We start from the raw sequence: 18,071 nt of genomic DNA, 5'->3' as shown, positions 1-18,071 counted from the left end.
CTGAGCCTGATTGAGGTCCGGACCCCCCCCCAACAATCTGAGCCTGATTGAGGGCCGGACCCCCCCAACACTCTGAGCCTCCTGATTGAGGGCCGGACCCCCCCCCAACACTCTGAGTCTCCTGATTGAGGCACGGACCCCCCCCCCAACACTCTGAGCCTGATTGAGGGCCGGGCCCCCCCCCCAACACTCTGAGCTTCCTGATTGAGGCCCGGACCCCCCCCAACACTCTGAGCCTCCTGATTGAGGGCCGGACCCCCCCAACACTCTGAGCTTCCTGATTGAGGGCCGGACGCCCCCCCAAACACTCTGAGCCTGATTGAGAGCCGGGCCCCCCCTCCCAACACTCTGAGCCTGATTGAGGCCCGGACCCTCCCAACACTCTGAGCCTGATTGAGGGCCGGACCCCCCCCCCCAACACTCTGAGCCTGATTGAGGGCCGGACCCCCCCCCCCAACACTCTGAGCCTGATTGAGGGCCGGATCTCCCCCAACACTCTGAGCCTGATTGAGGGCCGGAACCCCCCCCAACACTCTGAGCCTGATTGAGGGCCGGATCTCCCCCAACACTCTGAGCCTGATTGAGGGCCGGGACCCCCCCCCAACACTCTGAGCCTCCTGATAGAGGGCCGGGACCCCCCCCCCCAACACTCTGAGCTTCCTGATTGAGGGCCGGACCCCCCCCAACACTCTGAGCCTGATTGAGGGCCGGACCCCCCCCCCCCCCAACACTCTGAGCCTGATTGAGGGCCGGACCCCCCCAACACTCTGAGCCTCCTGATTGAGGGCCGGACCCCCCCCCAACACTCTGAGCCTCCTGATTGAGGCACGGACCCCCCCCCAACACTCTGAGCCTGATTGAGGGCCGGGCCCCCCCTCCCAACACTCTGAGCTTCCTGATTGAGGCCCGGACCCCCCCCCCAACACTCTAAGCCTGATTGAGGGCCGGGACCCCCCCCCCCAACACTCTGAGCCTCCTGATTGAGGGCCGGACCCTCCCCCCCCCCCAACACTCTGAGCCTCCTGATTGAGGCCCGGACCCCCCCCAACACTCTGAGCCTCCTGATTGAGGGCCGGACCCCCCCCCCAACACTCTGAGCCTGATTGAGGGCCGGACCCCCCCCCCAACACTCTGAGCCTGATTGAGGGCCGGACCCCCCCCCAACACTCTGAGCCTCCTGATTGAGGGCCGGACACCCCCCAACACTCTGAGCCTCCTGATTGCGGGCCGAACCCCCCCCCTCAACACTCTGAGCCTCCTGATTGAGGGCCGAACCCCCCAACACTCTGAGCCTCCTGATTGAGGGCCGGACCCTCCCACCCCCAACACTCTGAGCCTCCTGATTGAGGGCCGGACACCCCCCAACACTCTGAGCCTCCTGATTGAGGGCCGGACCCTCCCACCCCCAACACTCTGAGCCTGATTGAAGGCCGGGTCCCCCCCTCCCAACACTCTGAGCTTCCTGATTGAGGGCCGGACCCTCCCCCCCCCAACACTCTGAGCTTCCTGAATGAGGGCCGGACCCCCCCCCCAACACTCTGAGCTTCCTGATTGAGGGCCGGACCCCCCCCAACACTCTGAGCCTGATTGAGGGCCGGAACCCCCCCCCAACACTCTGAGCCTGATTGAGGGCCGGACCCTCCCACCCCCCAACACTCTGAGCTTCCTGATTGAGGGCCGGACCCCCCCCCCAACACTCTGAGCTTCCTGATTGAGGGCCAGACCCCCCCCAACACTCTGAGCCTGATTGAGGTCCGGACCCCCCCCCAACACTCTGAGCCTGATTGAGGGCCGGACCCCCCCCCAACACTCTGAGCCTGATTGAGGGCCGGATCCCCCCCAACACTCTGAGCCTGATTGAGGGCCGGACCCCACCCCCCAACACTCTGAGCCTCATTGAGGGCCGGACCCCCCCCCCAACACTCTGAGCCTGATAGAGGGCCGGATCTCCCCCAACACTCTGAGCCTGATTGAGGGCCGGGACCCCCCCCAACACTCTGAGCCTGATTGAGGGCCGGACCCCCCCCCCAACACTCTGAGCCTCCTAATTGAGGCCCGGACCCCCCCCCCAACACTCTGAGTCTCCTGAATGAGGGCCGGACCCCCCCCCCCCAACACTCTGAGTCTCCTGATTGAGGGCCGGACCCCCACCAACACTCTGAGCCTCCTGATTGAGGGCCGGACCCCCCCCAACACTGAGCCTCCTGATTGAGGCCTGGACCCTCCAACCCCCAACACTCTGAGCCTGATTGAGGGCCGGACCCCCCCCCCAACACACTGAGCCTCCTGATTGAGGGCCGGACCCCCCCCAACACTCTGAGCTTCCTGATTGAGGGCCGGATCTCCCCCAACACTCTGAGCCTGATTGAGGCCCGGACCCCCCCCCCAACACTCTGAGTCTCCTGATTGAGGGCCGGATCCCCACCAACACTCTGAGCCTCCTGATTGCGTCTGAACCCCCCCCCCCCAACACTCTGAGCCTCCTGATTGAGGGCCGGACCCCCCCCAACACTGAGCCTCCTGATTGAAGCCTGGACCCTCCAACCCCCAACACTCTGAGCTTCCTGATTGAGGGCCGGGCCCCCCCCCCAACACTCTGAGCCTGATTGTGGGCCGGAGCCCCACCCCAACACTCTGAGCCTGATTGAGGGCTGGACCCCCCCCCCAACACTCTGAGCCTCCTGATTGAGGGCCGGACCCTCCCCCCCCCCCCAACACTCTGAGCCTCCTGATTGAGGCCCGGACCCCCCCCAACACTCTGAGCCTCCTGATTGAGGGCCGGACCCCCCCCCCCAACACTCTGAGCCTGATTGAGGGCCGGACCCCCCCCCCCAACACTCTGAGCCTGATTGAGGGCCGGACCCCCCCCCAACACTCTGAGCCTCCTGATTGAGGGCCGGACACCCCCCAACACTCTGAGCCTCCTGATTGCGGGCCGAACCCCCCCCCTCAACACTCTGAGCCTCCTGATTGAGGGCCGGACCCTCCCACCCCCAACACTCTGAGCCTGATTGAAGGCCGGACCCTCCCACCCCCCAACACTCTGAGCTTCCTGATTGAGGGCCGGACCCCCCCCCCCAACACTCTGAGCTTCCTGATTGAGGGCCGGATCTCCCCCAACACCCTGAGCCTGATTGAGGGCCGGACCCCCCCCAACACTCTGAGCCTGATTGAGGGCCGGACCCCCCCCCCCAACACTCTGAGCCTGATAGAGGGCCGGATCCCCCCCCCAACACTCTGAGCCTGATTGAGGGCCGGATCCCCCCCCAACACTCTGAGCCTGATTGAGGGCCGGATCCCCCCCAACACTCTGAGCCTGATTGAGGGCCGGACCCCCCCCCCAACACTCTGAGCCTCATTGAGGGCCGGACCCCCCCCCCCCAACACTCTGAGCCTGATAGAGGGCCGGATCTCCCCCAACACTCTGAGCCTGATTGAGGGCCGGGACCCCCCCCCAACACTCTGAGCCTGATTGAGGGCCGGACCCCCCCCCAACACTCTGAGCCTCCTAATTGAGGCCCGGACCCCCCCCCCCAACACTCTGAGTCTCCTGATTGAGGGCCGGACCCCCACCAACACTCTGAGCCTCCTGATTGAGGGCCGGACCCCCCCCAACACTGAGCCTCCTGATTGAGGCCTGGACCCTCCAACCCCCAACACTCTGAGCCTGATTGAGGGCCGGACCCCCCCCCCAACACACTGAGCCTCCTGATTGAGGGCCGGACCCCCCCCAACACTCTGAGCTTCCTGATTGAGGGCCGGATCTCCCCCAACACTCTGAGCCTGATTGAGGGCCGGATCTCCCCCAACACTCTGAGCCTGATTGAGGCCCGGACCCCCCCCCAACACTCTGAGTCTCCTGATTGAGGGCCGGATCCCCACCAACACTCTGAGCCTCCTGATTGAGGGCCGGACCCCCCCCCCCCCACACTCTGAGCCTCCTGATTGAGGGCCGGACCCCCCCCCCCAACACTGAGCCTTATTGAGGGCCGGACCCCCCCCCACACTCTGAGCCTGCTGATTGAGGGCCGGACCCCGCCCCAACACTCTGAGCCTGCTGATTGAGGGCCGGACCCCCCCCCCAACACTCTGAGCCTCCTGATTGAGGGCCGGACCCCCCCCCCAACACTCTGAGCCTCCTGATTGAGGGCCGGACCCCCCCCCCCAACACTCTGAGCCTCCTGATTGAGGGCCGGACCCCCCCCCCCAACACTCTGAGCCTCCTGATTGAGGGCCAGACGCCCCGCAACACTCTGAGCCTGATTGAGGGCCGGACCCCCCCCCAACACTCTGAGCCTGATTGAGGGCCGGACCCCCCCCCCAACACTCTGAGCCTCCTGATTGAGGGCCGGACGCCCCGCAACACTCTGAGCCTCCTGATTGAGGGCCGGACCCCCCCCCAACACTCTGAGCCTGATTGAGGGCCGGACCCCCCCCTCAACACTCTGAGCCTCCTGATTGAGGGCCGGATCTCCCCCAACACTCTGAGCCTGATTGAGGGCCGGACCCCCCCCAACACTCTGAGCCTCCTGATTGAGGGCCGGACCCCCCCCAACACTCTGAGCCTGCTGATTGAGGGCCGGACCCCCCCCCAACACTCTGAGCCTCCTGATTGAGGGGGTATCTATCGGGTAGCCAGCCGGTTTCCATTCTCCACTTACTGAGGCATTGCGCCATTTGTAATACGCTGGCATGGGAATGAAATGATTCTGGATCAGACTGGGGTCATCTGATTCCTCCTCAGCATCCCAAACGATCGTATTCAGATCAGCAAAGTTGTGATTGAGATCAAAGCCCTGCAAGTTGTAACGTCCAACAGCCCATCCGCATAACTCTGATCCCTGTCAGGAACACAGACACAGAGAGGTGTCAGTAACCCTGCCAACGCCAAAAACCAGCACAGCAACAACCATGCACTAACTCAATGATAAACTAATCCTACTGTCCTACATCAGAACTAGGAGCAGGAGTCTGCCATCTGGCCCCTCGAGCCTGCTCCCCCATTCAATGAGATCATGGCTGATCTTTTGTGGACTCAGCTCCACTTTCCGGCCCGAACACCATAACCCTTAATCCCTTTATTCTTCAAAAAACTATCTATCTTTATCTTAAAAACATTTAATGAAGGAGCCTCTACTGCTTCACTGGGCAAGGAATTCCATAGATTCACAACACTTTGGGTGAGGAAGTTCCTCCTAAACTCAGTCCTAAATCTACTTCCCCTTATTTTGAGGCTATGCCCCCTAGTTCTGCTTTCACCCACCAGTGGAAACAACCTGCCCGCATCTATCCTATCTATTCCCTTAATAATCTTATATGTTTCTATAAGATCCCTCCTCATCCTTCTAAATTCCAACGAGTACAGTCCCAGTCTACTCAACCTCTCCTCGTAATCCAACCCCTTCAGCTCTGGGATTAAGCTACTAAATCTCCTCTGCACACCCTCCAGTGCCAGTACGTCCTTTCTCAGGTAAGGAGACCAAAACTGAACACAGTACTCCTGATGTGGCCTCACTAACACCTTATACAATTGCAGCATAACCTCCCTAGTCTTAAACTCCATCCCTCTGGCAATGAAGGGCAAAATTCCATTTGCCTTAATTACTTAATTCTTAATTACCTGCTGCACCTGCAAACCAACTTTTTGCAATTCATGCACAAGGACACCCAGGTCCCTCTGCACAGCAACATGTTGCAATGTTTTATCATTTAAATAATCATCCATTTTGCTGTTATTCCTACCAAAATGGATGACCTCGCCTTTACCAACTTTGTACTCCATCTGCCAGACCCTTGCTCATCACTTAAACTATCCATATCCTTCTGCAGACTTTACTCCACCACTCATCTTAGTGTCATCTGCGAACTTTGACACATTACACTTGGTCCCCAACTCCAAATCATCTATGTAAATTGTAAACAATTGCAGACTCAACACTGATCCTGAGGCACACCACTAGCCACTGATCGCCAATCAGAAAAACACCCATTTATCCCCACTCTTTGCTTTCTGTCAGTTACCAATCCTCTATCCATGCTAATGCATTACCCGTAATGTCGTGCAACAGCCTTTCGTGCGGCACCTTGCCGAATGCCTTCTGGAAATCTAGATACACCACACCCACCACACTCGTAATGTCCACCGCATTCGTAATGTCCTCAAAGAATTCCAATAAATTAATTAAAGGTGAACTGCCCTTTATGAACCCAAGCTGCGTTTGGCCAATGGGACAATTTCTATCCAGATGCCTCGCTATTTCTTCCTTGATGATAGATTCAGCATTTTCCGCACTGCAGAAGTTAAGCTAACTGACCTATAGTTACCCGCCATTTTCCTCGCTCCTTTTTTAAACAGTGCCGTCACCTTTGCTGTTTTCCAATAACAAAGAACAAAGAAATGTACAGCACAGGAACAGGCCCTTCAGCCCTCCAAGCCCGTGCCGACCATACTGCCCGACTAAACTACAATCTTCTACACTTCCTGGGTCCGTATCCCTCTATTCCCATCCTATTCATATATTTGTCAAGATGCCCCTTAAACGTCACTATCGTCCCTGCTTCCACCACCTCCTCCAGTAACGGGTTCCAGGCACCCACTACCCTCTGCGTAAAAAACTTGCCTCGTACATCTACTCTAAACCTTGCCCCTCTCACCTTAAACCTATGCCCCCTAGTAATTGACCCCTCTACCCTGGGGAAAAGCCTCTGACTATCCACTCTGTCTATGCCCCTCATAATTTTGTAGACCTCTATCAGGTCTCCCCTCAACCTCCTTCGTTCCAGTGAGAACAAACCGAGTTTATTCAACCGCTCCTCATAGCTAATGCCCTCCATACCAGGCAACATCCTGCTAAATCTCTTCTGCCCCCTCTCTAAAGCCTCCACATCCTTCTGGTAGTGTGGCGACCAGAATTGAACACTATACCCCAAGTGTGGCCTAACTAAGGTTCTGTACAGCTGCAACATGACTTGACAATTTTATACTCAATGCCCCGGCCAATGAAGGCAAGCATGCCGTATGCCTTCTTGACTACCTTCTCCACCTGTGTTGCCCCTTTCAATCTGCAGGAACCGCTTCAGTGTCTAGTGAATTTTGGTAAATTATCACTAGTGCATTTGCAATTTCCCTCGCCATCTCTTTTAGCACTCTGGGATGCATTCCATCAGGGATAGGAGACTTGTCTACCTTTAGCCCCATTAGCTTGCCCATCACTACCTCCTTGGTGATATCAATCCTCTCAAGGTCCTCACCTGTCATAGCCTCATTTCCATCAGTCACTGGCATGTTATTTGTGTCCTCCACTGTGAAGACCGACCCAAAAAACCTGTTCAGTTCCTCAGCCATTTCCTCATCTCCCATTATTAAATCTCCCTTCTCATCCTCTTTTTAATTTTATAGTTTACTCCCAGAAAAGCAAATTACCGCGGATGCTGGAATCTGAAACCAAAGAGAAAATGCTGGAAAACCTCAGCAGGTCTGGCAGCATCTGTAGGGAGAGAAAAGAGCGAACGTTTCGACTCCAGATGACCTTTGTCAAATTCTTTTGCCTTTTCTCCCAGTCTACCTCAGCCAACTCCTCCCTCATCGCATTGTAATCTCCTTTGTTTCAGCAAAAAGAACACTGGAATTGGATTTTACCTTCTCACCCTCCATCTGTATTTTAAATTCAACCATATTGTGATCACTCATTCTCCATCCCCACACACCTGTATCAATCCCAAACTAACCCACTGCCCCACACTCTCCCCACACACCTGTGTCAATCCCAAACTAATCCCACTGCCCCACACTCTCCCCACACACCTGTATCAATCCCAAACTAATCCCACTGCCCCGCTCTCTCCCCATAGCCCTGTATCAATCCCAAACTAATCCCACTGCCCCGCTCTCTCCCCATAGCCCTGTGTCAATCCCAAACTAATCCCACTGCCCCACACTCTCCTCACACACCTGTGTCAATCCCAAACTAATCCCACTGCCCCGCTCTCTCCCCACACACCTGTATCAATCCCAAACTAATCCCACTGCCCCGCTCTCTCCCCATAGCCCTGTATCAATCCCAAACTAATCCCACTGCCCCGCTCTCTCCCCACACACCTGTATCAATCCCAAACTAATCCCACTGCCCCGCTCTCTCCCCATAGCCCTGTATCAATCCCAAACTAATCCCACTGCCCCGCTCTCTCCCCACACACCTGTGTCAATCCCAAACTAATCCCACTGCCCCGCTCTCTCCCCACACACCTGTGTCAATCCCAAACTAATCCCACTGCCCCACTCTCTCCCCACACACCTGTATCAATCCCAAACTAATCCCACTGCCCCGCTCTCTCCCCACACACCTGTATCAATCCCAAACTAATCCCACTGCCCCGCTCTCTCCCCATAGCCCTGTATCAATCCCAAACTAATCCCACTGCCCCGCTCTCTCCCCATAGCCCTGTATCAATCCCAAACTAATCCCACTGCCCCACTCTCTCCCCATAGCTCTGTATCAATCCCAAACTAATCCCACTGCCCCACTCTCTCCCCATAGCCCTGTATCAATCCCCAAACTAACCCCACTGTCCCGCTCTCTCCCCATAGCCCTGTATCAATCCCAAACTAATCCCACTGCCCCACTCTCTCCCCATAGCCCTGTATCAATCCCCAAACTAATCCCACTGCCCCGCTCTCTCCCCACACACCTGTATCAATCCCAAACTAATCCCACTGCCCCGCTCTCTCCCCACACACCTGTATCAATCCCCAAACTAATCCCACTGCCCCGCTCTCTCCCCACACACCTGTATCAATCCCAAACTAATCCCACTGCCCCACTCTCTCCCCACACACCTGTATCAATCCCAAACTAATCCCACTGCCCCACTCTCTCCCCACACACCTGTATCAATCCCAAACTAATCCCACTGCCACGCTCTCTCCCCATAGCCCTGTATCAATCCCCAAACTAATCCCACTGCCCCGCTCTCTCCCCATAGCCCTGTATCAATCCCAAACTAATCCCAATGCCCCGCTCTCTCCCCATAGCTCTGTATCAATCCCCAAACTAATCCCACTGCCCCGCTCTCTCCCCATAGCCCTGTATCAATCCCAAACTAATCCCACTGCCCCGCTCTCTCCCCATAGCTCTGTGTCAATCCCAAACTAATCCCACTGCCCCACTCTCTCCTCATAGCCCTGTATCAATCCCCAAACTAATCCCACTGCCCCACTCTCTCCTCATAGCCCTGTATCAATCCCCAAACTAATCCCACTGCCCCACTCTCTCCCCATAGCCCTGTATCAATCCCAAACTAATCCCACTGCCCCGCTCTCTCCCCATAGCTCTGTGTCAATCCCAAACTAATCCCACTGCCCCACTCTCTCCCCATAGCCCTGTATCAATCCCCAAACTAATCCCACTGCCCCGCTCTCTCCCCATAGCCCTGTATCAATCCCAAACTAATCCCACTGCCCCACTCTCTCCCCATAGCCCTGTATCAATCCCCAAACTAACCCCACTGTCCCGCTCTCTCCCCATAGCCCTGTATCAATCCCAAACTAATCCCACTGCCCCACTCTCTCCCCATAGCCCTGTATCAATCCCCAAACTAATCCCACTGCCCCGCTCTCTCCCCACACACCTGTATCAATCCCAAACTAATCCCACTGCCCCGCTCTCTCCCCACACACCTGTATCAATCCCCAAACTAATCCCACTGCCCCGCTCTCTCCCCACACACCTGTATCAATCCCAAACTAATCCCACTGCCCCACTCTCTCCCCACACACCTGTATCAATCCCAAACTAATCCCACTGCCCCACTCTCTCCCCACACACCTGTATCAATCCCAAACTAATCCCACTGCCACGCTCTCTCCCCATAGCCCTGTATCAATCCCCAAACTAATCCCACTGCCCCGCTCTCTCCCCATAGCCCTGTATCAATCCCAAACTAATCCCAATGCCCCGCTCTCTCCCCATAGCTCTGTATCAATCCCCAAACTAATCCCACTGCCCCGCTCTCTCCCCATAGCCCTGTATCAATCCCAAACTAATCCCACTGCCCCGCTCTCTCCCCATAGCTCTGTGTCAATCCCAAACTAATCCCACTGCCCCACTCTCTCCTCATAGCCCTGTATCAATCCCCAAACTAATCCCACTGCCCCACTCTCTCCTCATAGCCCTGTATCAATCCCCAAACTAATCCCACTGCCCCACTCTCTCCCCATAGCCCTGTATCAATCCCAAACTAATCCCACTGCCCCGCTCTCTCCCCATAGCTCTGTGTCAATCCCAAACTAATCCCACTGCCCCACTCTCTCCCCATAGCCCTGTATCAATCCCCAAACTAATCCCACTGCCCCGCTCTCTCCCCATAGCCCTGTATCAATCCCAAACTAATCCCACTGCCCCACTCTCTCCCCATAGCCCTGTATCAATCCCAAACTAATCCCACTGCCCCACTCTCTCCCCATAGCCCTGTATCAATCCCAAACTAATCCCACTGCCCCACTCTCTCCCCACACACCTGTATCAATCCCAAACTAATCCCACTGCCCCGCTCTCTCCCCACACACCTGTATCAATCCCAAACTAATCCCACTGCCCCGCTCTCTCCCCACACACCTGTATCAATCCCAAACTAATCCCACTGCCCCGCTCTCTCCCCATAGCCCTGTATCAATCCCCAAACTAATCCCACTGCCCCGCTCTCTCCCCACACACCTGTATCAATCCCAAACTAATCCCACTGCCCCACTCTCTCCCCATAGCCCAGTATCAATCCCAAACTAATCCCACTGCCCCACTCTCTCCCCACACACCTGTATCAATCCCAAACTAATCCCACTGCCCCACTCTCTCCCCACACACCTGTATCAATCCCAAACTAATCCCACTGCCCCGCTCTCTCCCCACACACCTGTATCAATCCCAAACTAATCCCACTGCCCCGCTCTCTCCCCATTGCCCTGTGTCAATCCCAAACTAATCCCACTGCCCCGCTCTCTCCCCATAGCCCTGTATCAATCCCCAAACTAATCCCACTGCCCCGCTCTCTCCCCACACACCTGTATCAATCCCAAACTAATCCCACTGCCCCACTCTCTCCCCATAGCCCAGTATCAATCCCAAACTAATCCCACTGCCCCACTCTCTCCCCATAGCCCTGTATCAATCCCAAACTAATCCCACTGCCCCACTCTCTCCCCATAGCCATGTATCAATCCCCAAACTAATCCCACTGCCCCGCTCTCTCCCCATCGCCCTGTATCAATCCCCAAACTAATCCCACTGTCCCACTCTCTCCCCATAGCCCTGTATCAATCCCCAAACTAATCCCACTGCCCCGCTCTCTCCCCACACACCTGTATCAATCCCAAACTAATCCCACTGCCCCACTCTCTCCCCATAGCCCAGTATCAATCCCAAACTAATCCCACTGCCCCACTCTCTCCCCACACACCTGTATCAATCCCAAACTAATCCCACTGCCCCACTCTCTTCCCACACACCTGTATCAATCCCAAACTAATCCCACTGCCCCGCTCTCTCCCCACACACCTGTATCAATCCCAAACTAATCCCACTGCCCCGCTCTCTCCCCATAGCCCTGTATCAATCCCCAAACTAATCCCACTGCCCCACTCTCTCCCCACACACCTGTATCAATCCCAAACTAATCCCACTGCCCCACTCTCTCCCCATAGCCCAGTATCAATCCCAAACTAATCCCACTGCCCCACTCTCTCCCCACACACCTGTATCAATCCCAAACTAATCCCACTGCCCCACTCTCTCCCCACACACCTGTATCAATCCCAAACTAATCCCACTGCCCCGCTCTCTCCCCACACACCTGTATCAATCCCAAACTAATCCCACTGCCCCGCTCTCTCCCCATAGCCCTGTGTCAATCCCAAACTAATCCCACTGCCCCGCTCTCTCCCCATAGCCCTGTATCAATCCCCAAACTAATCCCACTGCCCCGCTCTCTCCCCACACACCTGTATCAATCCCAAACTAATCCCACTGCCCCACTCTCTCCCCATAGCCCAGTATCAATCCCAAACTAATCCCACTGCCCCACTCTCTCCCCATAGCCCTGTATCAATCCCAAACTAATCCCACTGCCCCACTCTCTCCCCATAGCCCTGTATCAATCCCCAAACTAATCCCACTGCCCCGCTCTCTCCCCATCGCCCTGTATCAATCCCCAAACTAATCCCACTGCCCCGCTCTCTCCCCATAGCCCTGTATCAATCCCCAAACTAATCCCACTGTCCCGCTCTCTCCCCATAGCCCTGTATCAATCCCAAACTAATCCCACTGCCCCACTCTCTCCCCATAGCCCAGTATCAATCCCAAACTAATCCCACTGCCCCACTCTCTCCCCATAGCCCTGTATCAATCCCAAACTAATCCCACTGCCCCACTCTCTCCCCATAGCCATGTATCAATCCCCAAACTAATCCCACTGCCCCGCTCTCTCCCCATCGCCCTGTATCAATCCCCAAACTAATCCCACTGTCCCACTCTCTCCCCATAGCCCTGTATCAATCCCCAAACTAATCCCACTGCCCCACTCTCTCCCCACACACCTGTGTCAATCCCCAAACTAATCCCACTGCCCCACTCTCTCCCCACACACCTGTATCAATCCCAAACTAATCCCACTGCCCCGCTCTCTCCCCATAGCTCTGTATCAATCCCAAACTAATCCCACTGCCCCACTCTCTCCCCACACACCTGTATCAATCCCAAACTAATCCCACTGCCCCACTCCCTTCCCGTAGCCCTGTGTCAATCCCAAACTAATCCCACTGCCCCACTCCCTCCCCGTAGCCCTGTATCAATCCCCAAACTAATCCCACTGCCCCGCTCTCTCCCCATAGCCCTGTCTCAATCCCCAAACTAATCCCACTGCCCCGCTCTCTCCCCATAGCCCTGTATCAATCCCCAAACTAATCCCACTGCCCCGCTCTCTCCCCATCGCCCTGTATCAATCCCCAAACTAATCCCACTGCCCCGCTCTCTCCCCACACACCTGTATCAATCCCAAACTAATCCCACTGCCCCACTCTCTCCCCATAGCCCTGTATCAATCCCCAAACTAATCCCACTGCCCCGCTCTCTCCCCATAGCCCTGTATCAATCCCCAAACTAATCCCACTGCCCCGCTCTCTCCCCATAGCCCTGTATCAATCCCCAAACTAATCCCACTGCCCCGCTCTCTCCCCATAGCCCTGTATCAATCCCAAACTAATCCCACTGCCCCGCTCTCTCCCCATAGCCCTGTATCAATCCCAAACTAATCCCACTGCCCCGCTCTCGCCCCATAGCCCTGTATCAATCCCAAACTAATCCCACTGCCCCACTCTCTCCCCATAGCCCTGTATCAATCCCCAACTAATCCCACTGCCCCGCTCTCTCCCCACACACCTGTATCAATCCCAAACTAATCCCACTGCCCCGCTCTCTCCCCATAGCCCTGTATCAATCCCCAAACTAATCCCACTGCCCCGCTCTCTCCCCATAGCCCTGTATCAATCCCCAACTAATCCCACTGTCCCACTCTCTCCCCGTACCCCTGTATCAATCCCCAAACTAATCCCACTGCCCCGCTCTCTCCCCATCGCCCTGTATCAATCCCCAAACTAATCCCACTGCCCCGCTCTCTCCCCACACACCTGTATCAATCCCAAACTAATCCCACTGCCCCGCTCTCTCCCCATAGCCCTGTATCAATCCCCAAACTAATCCCACTGCCCCGCTCTCTCCCCATAGCCCTGTATCAATCCCCAACTAATCCCACTGCCCCGCTCTCTCCCCACACACCTGTGTCAATCCCAAACTAATCCCACTGCCCCGCTCTCTCCCCATAGCCCTGTGTCAATCCCAAACTAATCCCACTGCCCCGCTCTCTCCCCATAGCCCGGTGTCAATCCCAAACTAATCCCACTGCCCCGCTCTCTCCCCATAGCCCTGTATCATTCCCAAACTAATCCCACTGCCCCGCTCTCTCCCCATAGCCCTGTGTCAATCCCAAACTAATCCCACTGCCCCGCTCTCTCCCCATAGCCCGGTGTCAATCCCAAACTAATCCCACTGCCCCGCTCTCTCCCCACACACCTGTGTCAATCCCAAACTAATCCCACTGCCCCGCTCTCTCCCCATAGCCCTGTGTCAATCCCAAACTAATCCCACTGCCCCGCTCTCTCCCCATAGCCCGGTGTCAATCCCAAACTAATCCCACTGCCCCGCTCTCTCCCCACACACCTGTGTCAATCCCAAACTAATCCCACTGCCCCGCTCTCTCCCCATAGCCCTGTGTCAATCCCAAACTAATCCCACTGCCCCGCTCTCTCCCCATAGCCCGGTGTCAATCCCAAACTAATCCCACTGCCCCACTCTCTCCCCATAGCCCTGTATCATTCCCAAACTAATCCCACTGCCCCGCTCTCTCCCCATAGCTCTGTATCAATCCCCAAACTAATCCCACTGCCCCGCTCTCTCCCCATAGCCCTGTATCAATCCCCAAACTAATCCCACTGCCCCGCTCTCTCCCCATAGCCCTGTGTCAATCCCCAAACTAATCCCACTGCCCCGCTCTCTCCCCATAGCCCTGTATCAATCCCAAACTAATCCCACTGCCCCACTCTCTCCCCACACACCTGTATCAATCCCAAACTAATCCCACTGCCCCACTCCCTTCCCGTAGCCCTGTGTCAATCCCAAACTAATCCCACTGCCCCACTCCCTCCCCGTAGCCCTGTATCAATCCCCAAACTAATCCCACTGCCCCGCTCTCTCCCCATAGCCCTGTCTCAATCCCCAAACTAATCCCACTGCCCCGCTCTCTCCCCATAGCCCTGTATCAATCCCCAAACTAATCACACTGCCCCGCTCTCTCCCCATCGCCCTGTATCAATCCCCAAACTAATCCCACTGCCCCGCTCTCTCCCCACACACCTGTATCAATCCCAAACTAATCCCACTGCCCCGCTCTCTCCCCATAGCCCTGTATCAATCCCCAAACTAATCCCACTGCCCCGCTCTCTCCCCATAGCCCTGTATCAATCCCAAACTAATCCCACTGCCCCGCTCTCTCCCCATAGCCCTGTATCAATCCCAAACTAATCCCACTGCCCCGCTCTCGCCCCATAGCCCTGTATCAATCCCAAACTAATCCCACTGCCCCACTCTATCCCCATAGCCCTGTATCAATCCCCAACTAATCCCACTGCCCCGCTCTCTCCCCACACACCTGTATCAATCCCAAACTAATCCCACTGCCCCGCTCTCTCCCCATAGCCCTGTATCAATCCCCAAACTAATCCCACTGCCCCGCTCTCTCCCCATAGCCCTGTATCAATCCCCAACTAATCCCACTGTCCCACTCTCTCCCCGTACCCCTGTATCAATCCCCAAACTAATCCCACTGCCCCGCTCTCTCCCCATCGCCCTGTATCAATCCCCAAACTAATCCCACTGCCCCGCTCTCTCCCCACACACCTGTATCAATCCCAAACTAATCCCACTGCCCCGCTCTCTCCCCATAGCCCTGTATCAATCCCCAAACTAATCCCACTGCCCCGCTCTCTCCCCATAGCCCTGTATCAATCCCCAACTAATCCCACTGCCCCGCTCTCTCCCCACACACCTGTGTCAATCCCAAACTAATCCCACTGCCCCGCTCTCTCCCCATAGCCCTGTGTCAATCCCAAACTAATCCCACTGCCCCGCTCTCTCCCCATAGCCCGGTGTCAATCCCAAACTAATCCCACTGCCCCGCTCTCTCCCCATAGCCCTGTATCATTCCCAAACTAATCCCACTGCCCCGCTCTCTCCCCATAGCCCTGTGTCAATCCCAAACTAATCCCACTGCCCCGCTCTCTCCCCATAGCCCGGTGTCAATCCCAAACTAATCCCACTGCCCCGCTCTCTCCCCACACACCTGTGTCAATCCCAAACTAATCCCACTGCCCCGCTCTCTCCCCATAGCCCTGTGTCAATCCCAAACTAATCCCACTGCCCCGCTCTCTCCCCATAGCCCGGTGTCAATCCCAAACTAATCCCACTGCCCCGCTCTCTCCCCACACACCTGTGTCAATCCCAAACTAATCCCACTGCCCCGCTCTCTCCCCATAGCCCTGTGTCAATCCCAAACTAATCCCACTGCCCCGCTCTCTCCCCATAGCCCGGTGTCAATCCCAAACTAATCCCACTGCCCCACTCTCTCCCCATAGCCCTGTATCATTCCCAAACTAATCCCACTGCCCCGCTCTCTCCCCATAGCTCTGTATCAATCCCCAAACTAATCCCACTGCCCCGCTCTCTCCCCATAGCCCTGTATCAATCCCCAAACTAATCCCACTGCCCCGCTCTCTCCCCATAGCCCTGTGTCAATCCCCAAACTAATCCCACTGCCCCGCTCTCTCCCCATAGCCCTGTATCAATCCCAAACTAATCCCACTGCCCCACTCTCTCCCCATAGCCCTGTATCAATCCCAAACTAATCCCACTGCCCCACTCTCTCCTCATCGCCCTGTATCAATCCCCAAACTATTCCCACTGCCCCGCTCTCTCCCCATAGCCCTGTATCAATCCCCAAACTAATCCCACTGCCCCGCTCTCTCCCCATAGCCCTGTATCAATCCCAAACTAATCCCACTGCCCCACTCTCTCCCCATAGCCCTGTATCAATCCCAAACTAATCCCACTGCCCCACTCTCTCCCCATAGCCCTGTATCAATCCCAAACTAATCCCACTGCCCCACTCTCTCCTCATCGCCCTGTATCAATCCCCAAACTAATCCCACTGTCCCGCTCTCTCCCCATAGCTCTGTATCAATCCCCAAACTAATCCCACTGCCCCGCCCGCTCCCCATAGCCCTGTATCAATCCCAAACTAATCCCACTGTCCCACTCTCTCCCCATAGCTCTGTATCAATCCCCAAACTAATCCCACTGCCCCGCTCTCTCCCCATAGCCCTGTATCAATCCCAAACTAATCCCACTGCCCCGCTCTCTCCCCATAGCCCTGTGTCAATCCCAAACTAATCCCACTGCCCCGCTCTCTCCCCATAGCCCTGTATCAATCCCCAAACTAATCCCACTGCCCCGCTCCCTCCCCACACACCTGTGTCAATCCCAAACTAATGCCACTACCCCGCTCTCTCCCCATAGCCCTGTATCAATCCCCAAACTAACCCACTGCCCCGCTCTCTCCCCATAGCCCTGTATCAATCCCCAAACTAATCCCACTGCCCCGCTCTCTCCCCATAGCCCTGTATCAATCCCCAAACTAATCCCACTGCCCCGCTCTCTCCCCATAGCCCTGTATCAATCCCAAACTAATCCCACTGCCCCGCTCTCTCCCCATAGCCCTGTGTCAATCCCAAACTAATCCCACTGCCCCGCTCTCTCCCCATAGCCCTGTGTCAATCCCAAACTAATCCCACTGTCCCGCTCTCTCCCCATAGCCCTGTGTCAATCCCAAACTAATCCCACTGCCCCACTCTCTCCCCATAGCCCTGTGTCAATCCCAAACTAATCCCACTGCCCCACTCTCTCCCCATAGCCCTGTGTCAATCCCAAACTAATCCCACTGCCCCGCTCTCTCCCCATAGCCCTGTGTCAATCCCAAACTAATCCCACTGCCCCGCTCTCTCCCCATAGCCCTGTGTCAATCCCAAACTAATCCCACTGCCCCACTCTCTCCCCATAGCTCTGTATCAATCCCCAAACTAATCCCACTGCCCCGCTGTCTCCCCATAGCCCTGTATCAATCCCAATCTAATCCCACTGCCCCGCTCTCTCCCCATAGCCCTGTATCAATCCCAAACTAATCCCACTGCCCCGCTCTCTCCCCATAGCCCTGTATCAATCCCAAACTAATCCCACTGCCCCGCTCTCTCCCCATAGCTCTGTATCAATCCCAAACTAATCCCACTGCCCCGTTCTCTCCCCATAGCCCTGTGTCAATCCCAAACTAATTCCACTGCCCCACTCTCTCCCCATAGCCCTGTATCAATCCCAAACTAATCCCACTGCCCCGTTCTCTCCCCATAGCCCTGTATCAAT

General features: G+C 56.2%; 1 protein-coding gene across 1 annotated transcript in view; it reads right to left on the bottom strand.

Moving 5' to 3' along the window:
* Nucleotides 1–18,071, bottom strand: part of LOC140409440 (probable carboxypeptidase X1) — a 154,166-nt gene that overhangs the window by 9,224 nt on the left and 126,871 nt on the right. The window contains exon 4 of the mRNA XM_072497873.1: nucleotides 4,662–4,841. Within this exon, the coding sequence (XP_072353974.1) occupies nucleotides 4,662–4,841 (180 nt within the window). The remainder of the gene's footprint in view (nucleotides 1–4,661; nucleotides 4,842–18,071) is intronic.

The sequence above is a fragment of the Scyliorhinus torazame genome, chromosome 3 (assembly GCF_047496885.1).
Source record: "Scyliorhinus torazame isolate Kashiwa2021f chromosome 3, sScyTor2.1, whole genome shotgun sequence".
Classification (NCBI taxonomy): domain Eukaryota; kingdom Metazoa; phylum Chordata; class Chondrichthyes; order Carcharhiniformes; family Scyliorhinidae; genus Scyliorhinus; species Scyliorhinus torazame.
This window is presented reverse-complemented; position numbering and strand designations above follow the sequence as displayed.